The sequence below is a fragment of the Temnothorax curvispinosus genome, unplaced genomic scaffold (assembly GCF_003070985.1).
Source record: "Temnothorax curvispinosus isolate PA1 unplaced genomic scaffold, ASM307098v1 QBEX01014880.1, whole genome shotgun sequence".
In the NCBI taxonomy this organism is placed as follows: domain Eukaryota; kingdom Metazoa; phylum Arthropoda; class Insecta; order Hymenoptera; family Formicidae; genus Temnothorax; species Temnothorax curvispinosus.
The window spans coordinates 54,605-62,891 of NW_020224660.1; the positions used below are offsets into that span (position 1 = coordinate 54,605).

The 8,287-nt window shown below is 31.4% G+C and overlaps 1 protein-coding gene across 1 annotated transcript; it reads right to left on the minus strand.

The window, feature by feature from the left end:
- Positions 1-3,396: 3,396 nt before the first annotated feature.
- Positions 3,397-6,187, minus strand: LOC112465059 (fumarylacetoacetase). Its single transcript, XM_025032429.1, has 8 exons — positions 5,907-6,187; positions 5,045-5,274; positions 4,819-4,959; positions 4,491-4,744; positions 4,193-4,399; positions 3,943-4,088; positions 3,661-3,778; positions 3,397-3,580 (listed from the first exon to the last, which is right to left on the minus strand). The coding sequence occupies exons 1-8, from the start codon at positions 6,033-6,035 to the stop codon at positions 3,504-3,506; spliced, it is 1,302 nt and encodes a 433-aa protein (XP_024888197.1). The 5' UTR covers positions 6,036-6,187; the 3' UTR covers positions 3,397-3,503.
- Positions 6,188-8,287: the final 2,100 nt, after the last annotated feature.

Genomic DNA, 8,287 nt, shown 5'->3' on the forward strand with positions numbered 1-8,287 from the left:
ACACACACACACACACACACACACACACACACACACACACACACACAGGAATATAAAGGCAAGAACTGAAGTTGTTACAATACTTAAAAAACAACTTAGGAGCCTTTCAATTATTAATTCGCGAATACACGGAACCACGTAATGTCTTGCGCTGTCTCACGTGCAGCGAGACACAGACGTGTATTAACCTTACTTATTTAACCATAAGCGAAAAACAAAATAGCGCTGGATCACGTGATTTACTTAGCCAATCAGACCATTCTCTTCAATGTCGCTTCATTATCTATTATAAGAAAAAATGAAAAACCCGTGTAACGCGTGCCTGCGTACACGTGCACGAAATTCCTTTTTTTAATCGTCGCTATTATTGCATCCATTAGTCACGCATTATGGAACTTTTAAGAATAGATTCCTATCAGGATTATTTTGTTTTTTTTTTTTCTAGAAAAAAGCACAATGAAAATCTAAAAAAAAGAACTAAGCAATTTTGATCAGAATCTATTCCGAAAAGTTTCGTAGTAAGAGTCGCTTGTCGAAGGAGTGAAGGGTGATGAACCAACGACGGTCGACTCTCTCTTTCGTTCTGTCTCCATCTCTTCCGGAGCGTTTGTTTGGTTGTGCGTTTAATTTTTTTAAATATATCATTAGATTCGTGAAAATGACAACAAATTAATAGACGGCAATACGAGTCAGGCGCGGTACGTGGTGCGCAAGTAAAGAAATTAATAGTTACAGAAGTAACGAATTACAATGTATATATATATATATATATATATATATATATATATATATATATAAAGTTTCACATACATTTTGACATGATTATATATAACCATATATAAACTTAAATTCGGATTATTCGATAGATGGCATCCGATAGGATTTATTTCTCGTATTTAAAATTTGACAAACAATGGTATAAGAATGGTATCAAGAGACACGGCAGTATCTCACGCCAAGCAGCGCCAAGTTATATGTAAATCATTTCACTTTTGATTCTGGCTTTTGAAAAAAATATACACTTAATTTATCAATGCTTTATTCCTTAATCGAAGTTAACAGAATTTTTTTTTAATATATATAAAATATTTATTATGTTAGATATAATCACATATAATTATATATAAAATCGACATTAGATATAATTAGATATAATTAGATATAACCACATACAATTATATATAACCACTAGCTGGTTCGCCCGGGAGTCGTTTTTCTTCAAACGACTTCATTTGTGTTTTAATATCCTTAATCGAAAAAAATTCCTTTATCAGTTCGGATACCAATTCTCAAAAAGATCGGTAACAAAAAACTATACAGTTTATGGCACTCCATGGGAAATTCTACCCTTATTTTGTATACAATTTTTTAAGATTTGGTCAATTATTTCCCGAAAAATTGGAAAAATTTTGGATACCGGTTCTCAAAAAGATCGGTAACGAAAAACTATACACTCTATAACACTCCCCGGAAAATTCTACCCTTATTATATACTTTTGGTAAAAATTTGGTCGAATAGTTTAAGAATGTATAAAGAACATACATATATACAGACATTCTATTTTATATATAAAGATATATGGTTATATAATTATATGTGTTTATATATAATTATATACAATTATATCGGGCCATTTTTTATATCTAATTATATCTAATGTCGATTTTATATAATCATATGTGATTATATCTAATCATTTTTTCTCGGGTATTAACCTAGGGTTAATTCTACATCTTCGTGTTTAGTATTTTCCGCGATATTTTATGAAATGAGATCGTTTAACGAATTCCAGTTGCACCGAATGCAGCATCCCGCTGCATGAGTTTTGTGGGGACTTCCATACTCTTATTAAAAAGTCTCAAATTTATTATACAAATAATAATAAAATTATCGTTTCCTTTCATGGATTATTAAGCAAGAGAAAGAGCAAGACTTAGTTTTTATTATATTATTACACATTTTTTCTAATCATATTTTATAGAACTATGGGTTGTCTATTATCTATCTTAAATAAATTGTAAACCATGTCCATGACACTTTGTTCTTCTGCAGGATCATGGGTTATATTTTTTTTTATTACCGCTGACTTTATATATTGAATATTTATCATTTCTTAAGTTTTGACCTATACGTTTTAAATTTATTTTATTTTTACCAATGTTTATTTTTACCAACGTTTGACTTAAGCCATTCCCGACTATCTATTTTATGTATTTATTATCGCTTACTTTTTATTATTTATTATCTCTTACGTTTTGACCTACACGTTTTTTAATTTATTTTTGCCAACGCTTGACATAAGACTCGCCCCTGCCTGCTTTACGGAATCATTTTTGTGTTGTGCGTCGTGTCGACAGGATCTCCTCGTACAGATCTCTTTGTACAGATCATTTCTTTGCCATATGTTCATACCATTTTTATTTGACTCTACGATGTATTCGTTCTCCAGACTACTTGGTGAGTTATTTTAGAATTCTAATTAAGACAAGGATATAACTCCTTAATTACTTTACAGATTTGGACCTTGTAGTCTCACTAAGTTTCTGTAAAACTTGGAAACAGTAAACTCACCGTGTTGTTAAGGAGAACATTTTATTATTGTTGTTAACATTATACCACTGAAGATGGCTCGGACAGGAGCCGAAACGTTTGGAATTTTGGATTTTGAGAAATAAATCATTATAATATTTAAACGCATCTTGATCCGCGTGTGACCCTTACAGCCTCTTCCAATCTATATTTATAGAACTGTCTTTGGTGTGTTACGATCAACTTCTTCTAGCGAGAATATATATTTTTTAATATTATTAATTGAAATTTTAGCGAGCCCAAGGCCCCGAGTCGATCTTCATAATGTCGATCTTGCCGCCTTTTTCATCTCAGGTGGTCGGAGGTGAACCGGCACCGGAAGGTGCTTACCCGTACATAGTTTCCCTTCACGCATACTCCCAGCACTTCTGCGCCGGATCCATTTTGAACGAGCGCTGGATCATAACTGCAGCAAATAAAAGGAGTACGTCGATCGCGATGTTTGTCACAAATCCGTCGTGCGCTTGATTGGATCTTCTCCCATTAATGAAACCAATGTTTGCACTGGGCCATTGTACGATAAAATCTCCGCATGCAGTGTAAGTTCCAGACGTTCAATAAATTTAGTAAATTACCATAGCAGAGTAACGTCGCCTATTAACATGGCGATTTATCAAAATCTTTAATACCAATTTTAGGGTAAATCTTTATGTAGCATCTTGATAAAATAACTTGTCGTCTAATTAATATGTAAAGGCATATGTGATTTTTTATTAAATTTTAAGTTAAAATTAAATGTCATTGTTTTTTTTTTTAAATCTGTTTTTATTGATGGATCTTTAAAAATAAATTTAAACAATTAAAAATAAGTGCATAATGAAAAATTTATTATGTACTAAAAATATAATAAAACATAAAAGACAGCAAAATATGGCTAAGTAATTTTTTCCTTATTTGTATTTTACCACCAATTTCACTTTGTGTTAGCCGGTAACAATTTACCCGTACATGATCCAAAACCGACCTTATAGCCATCGCCAACACAATGACCTGGAAATAAATTAATCGTATGTAATTGCATTAGTAAATTGTTATATAATTTTAGCTATGTGTTAAATTTATTTATTTACCGCGAATAATCACTTCATCACCATCTTGAAGAAATTTTCTTGTAGTACCATCTTTTAACGGAATGGTATGTGTGCCTTTCCAACATAATTCCAGCATAGACCCATAAGAATCTGAAGTCTAAATGAATATTTTATATCAAAGTTGCATGGTAAAATCATAATTTACGTAATTTTAAAGAAATAAATGTCACAAAAGAAATAAGATATGACAAAAATTAATTTAATATATCAACTGTGCTAATAATGTTAATTAAAGTAATAATGATCAGATTACAAACGCACGGTGCCACTTATAGTGCCGGAACCCATTAAATCACCAGGATTAATGTTGCATCCAGTGACAGTATGATGTGCTAATTGCTGTCGTGGAGTCCAATACATGTATTTGAAATTACTCCGGCATATCGTTGTGACTACACCACTTGGAGCTGTAAAAAGATAAGAATCATATACAATTAAAAAACTGTACAAACAATATGTACAAGTATATAAATGACTATTATGAAAAAAGTATTAAAAAATGTCAACTCACGTTTAAGATCAACTTCCAATTTAATGTCAAAGTTACAAGACTCATCATGTTGCAAATACGGGAATGGTTCTGGATCTTGAGTCATATTTGGTATTTTGAAGGGCTCTAGAGCTTCCATCGTAACGATCCATGGAGAAATTGTAGTTCCCAAATTTTTTGAGCCGAATGGCCCTAATGGGACGTATTCCCACTTTTGGATATCTCGTGCTACAAAATAAAAAAAAATTTTTTAAAGTCAGAAGCATAATAATACACATTTAAATTAATTAAAGCGTAAATTTTTTCAATTATATCGTACCGCTCCAATCATTCATCAAGACCATCCCAAAGATATGATCATGTGCCTTCGAGGCTGGAACAGTATCACCAAGATTTGTGGATGGTCCACCGACGAAGAAAGCAACTTCAAGCTCGAAATCCATTAATCTGCTTGGCCCAAAAACAGGTGCTGCACCTTCAACCGGAAGTGTTTGACCACACGGTCGTCTTATGGGTGTGCCTGACACAACAACGGAACTTGCTCTTCCGTGATAGCCAACCGGCAAATATTTCCTATTTTATATAGAAACATTTTATTTCTACAGTTTCTAAAGTACACGGATATAATAATTTATTAGGAATTTTACCAATTCGGCATCAGCGGATTTTCTTTCCCACGAAACATGATGCCGACGTTTGTAGCATGATTGATAGATGAATAAAAATCTGTGTAATCACCAATCTTTGCTGGTAAATGCATTATAGCATCTTTCTGGGCGACGAAAATTCTATGAAAGATGTTACAAAAATTATAATAAGATTTTTAAAGATTTATGAATTTATAATATTAATTTTTGTTTATTGATTTCTCACTTAGAGCGGACTTCCGGATCTTGCAAAGTATGATTACTGGCAGAAAGTAGCTCTTGAAGTTTCGATCTTGCTTCTAGCCATGCTGGTCTTCCGAGTGACATAAAATCGTTCAGGCAATCACGACAAAATACATCCTGTTTACTTTGCAACAGTGGTCCATCGAAATAATTTGCAATAGCATTTAAATTTAAAATTTTATCACCAATTGCCACTCCTATTCTTTTCTCTGGCTGAAATATTTTAAATAAATATTATCTATATTATCTATATTCTCTATATTCTCTATACTATATTATATATAATATCGTATAGTAGAGAGCTATTATATAAACAAATTAGTAAAAAGTAAAATATTGCTATAACTCTTGTATTTTAGGCAGATCTAATAAATTATATTTTAAATAAATATTATATCTATATTATGTCTATTTTATATATAAATACTATAGTTATTATATAAACAAATTAACGAAACATTGCTGTAACTCTTTTATTGGAATTTAAGAAGACAAAGTGAAAATTACATTATCGAACGACAGTAATGTACCAACCGATGATACTGAAATAAAATCGCTACTAGACGGCGTTGAATGTGATATGATAACATTCCATTCTTTACACATATCATGTTATGAAAAAATATACAATTTATGCTTAATATTACGCAATTTTGCCAATACTTTCAAAGATATTACAAAAATCCACAAAAGATTATTATATTTTATCACCAGATAACTCACGATTTCCTAAATGCCAATGGAGTTGAAAATGCGTAGTTATATATCTGTATATAATTGCCTTGAAATCACATGACGTGGCATGATTTATACACGATCTACAAATGTAATTTAATTTTCCTTACCTTATCTTTGGTAGAGAAGATTCCATACGGCAAATTTTCGATCGGGAATTTACTAGATGCCGAGTAATTGATGAAAGATTTCATGGTTACAGCTGCTACGAACGACTGCCTGGTCGGTTTCTGTCGCATGTGCTAGTAACGACGATCTGATAACTAGCGTTCGAGATCCCACCGAACTCGACTGGGAAGTAATTTATACACCTGTTTACGACGCTCGACGCCGGCGAGCCTCTGGTTTAACTAGTTCCGTACATTAATGCAACGAAAATCATTCTAGCGGCTGTTTTATTTTGCCTTGAATGTTGATCAGTTGAACTTGTTATGTATATAGAGGCAAAACAGTTATTGTTACGTAACATGTATGCCCCAGCTCACTCTCATTTTCTTTGATTGATAAAATCTTCGATATCAAATTGGAGTAAAGTTTTTAACGTCTAATTATTTTTTAAATTATAGAGAATTTTTACACAAAATTTATATAGTGCCAATATATTTTGCATTTAATCTTTACGTCAAAACAAATCGTTTTTTAAAAAAGAAGAAAATAGAAACGAGAAATTTATACGAGTTACGTATTGATAATTTGGGATAACAGCAGTTTATTAGACATTGATATACAGTGGATAATAAGGGCAATTAGGTGTAGGCGGTATTCGAACAACATAGTTATGTGCCAGCAAACATCATCTCTACATCGTCGCACATACTCTTGACTTTCGCTTCTCGTTCACATATCAACGACACATCTTACGCACACGCATGTACATAGATATTTTTTCTATATATATATATGTATATATATAAATGTATTTCTCATTACAGTATACAAGGACAGCTTTCTCCTCGAAAGTACTTCGAGGTTTCCTCGCTAAACACTAATCAATACTCTCATCGTTTGGAAGACGTGGGACTTTGTTGTTGTTTTACTTCGTTACCAACTTAGACTAATAATTAGACTAATAATTAATGAGATCAACGACTTCTAAAGTCGGCGCGATAAATCGCCAGCAAAGGAACTTAGTTACATTTAATAATGATTATCAGAATGACATGATATTCTACCTCGTTAACACAATCGTGTAATCGTAAAAGATTTATTCGATTACATATATACGTATTTCTCGTCGATGTAGACTGTCGAAGATAGACAAACGGACTAGCAAATATTATTAGTCCAATATTTTATAAACGTAATATGATGATTAAGATCTAACGTATACAATACAACATATATTATAAGAGCAGAGTGCAGGAAATGGCATATGATAAGAGTGTGCATTATACAAAATTGTGCAGTGCGTTAAAAAAATGTGCATAATATTTAAATACATGTTATATACATAACATTATACAAGAAAATTAAGTATAGTTTATTTTGAAAGAAGTTTAGTTTAAAAGAAAAGTTTAGATTTAAAATTTTATATCGCGCCAACAATATGCAAAATATTCGCACGTATTAAAATGGCTTTATATACAAAATTTATAACATTCTCTAATTATCTACAAAAAAATCAATATAACACTTGCAATTCTAAATTGTAGTTGTACAAGTTGTATAATTTATCTAATAAATTGGTACTTTAATACTTTACTATATTAATACTATTTACTAATATCCATTACATTGGCCGCATAAATGTGCTAAGATGTTTTACACATCCCGAAGAAAAATGTGCGGTATCAAACACATTAATATATCTGCTAATTATATGTAAGCAAATAAAATAATCGGGAGTCTACAGGGACGAGTATACTTTCCGTACAAATATATCACTCTTTGCTTAAAAAACGATCATTTACACGGGAATTAAGAGACGTGTGTAATCACGAGAGAGAGAGATTCGTTTATGAGTAGCATTGATTACTATGTCGGCAGTGCCAACGACTATGTCTAAAAAAACTCGCAACGCTGATAGAATTATGAATAATAGTTAACAGTGATTCGATAGAGTTCTTCTTTACAGGTATCGGTTTGCTGGTCAGATGAATAGTTTAATTCATTTTCTTCTCGAAAAATACATTTTGTCCCTTTTCTTTGGCGCACAATGATTGCAAATGAATTGCTTGAACTCTGAATCAAAATACAAATACAATCTAATCTCGTAAACGGTATCTCAAATTGTGTGGCAATATTAACTGTAACTGCTTTAAAAACGGTTTTATAAAAACTTTGATATTTTTATATGCAATAATAAATTTATTGTCTTAAAAAAATGTTTATAATATTTATATATCTTTATTTTAAATGAATTACTATGAGAATTTTTATTAAAATGGCTTTTTATGTAAAAGTACAGATAAAGGAAAATATATTCTAAAGAGAAAAATAGATTCTTTTATTTTTCCTCTTACTTTAAAACTGTGAACATACTTTAATGAAT

What these genes read in the sequence shown, in the direction of transcription:
- LOC112465059 (XM_025032429.1), bottom strand. Translation starts at nt 6,035, where the DNA reads ATGCGACAGAAACCGACCAGGCAGTCGTTCGTAGCAGCTGTAACCATG. An exon ending in TCTTCTCTACCAAAGATAAG is followed by an intron (nt 5,275 to 5,906) that starts GTAAGGAAAATT and finishes AAAATATTTCAG; the next exon opens with CCAGAGAAAAGAATAGGAGT. An exon ending in TGATGAAGTGATTATTCGCG is followed by an intron (nt 3,581 to 3,660) that starts GTAAATAAATAA and finishes ATTTATTTCCAG; the next exon opens with GTCATTGTGTTGGCGATGGC.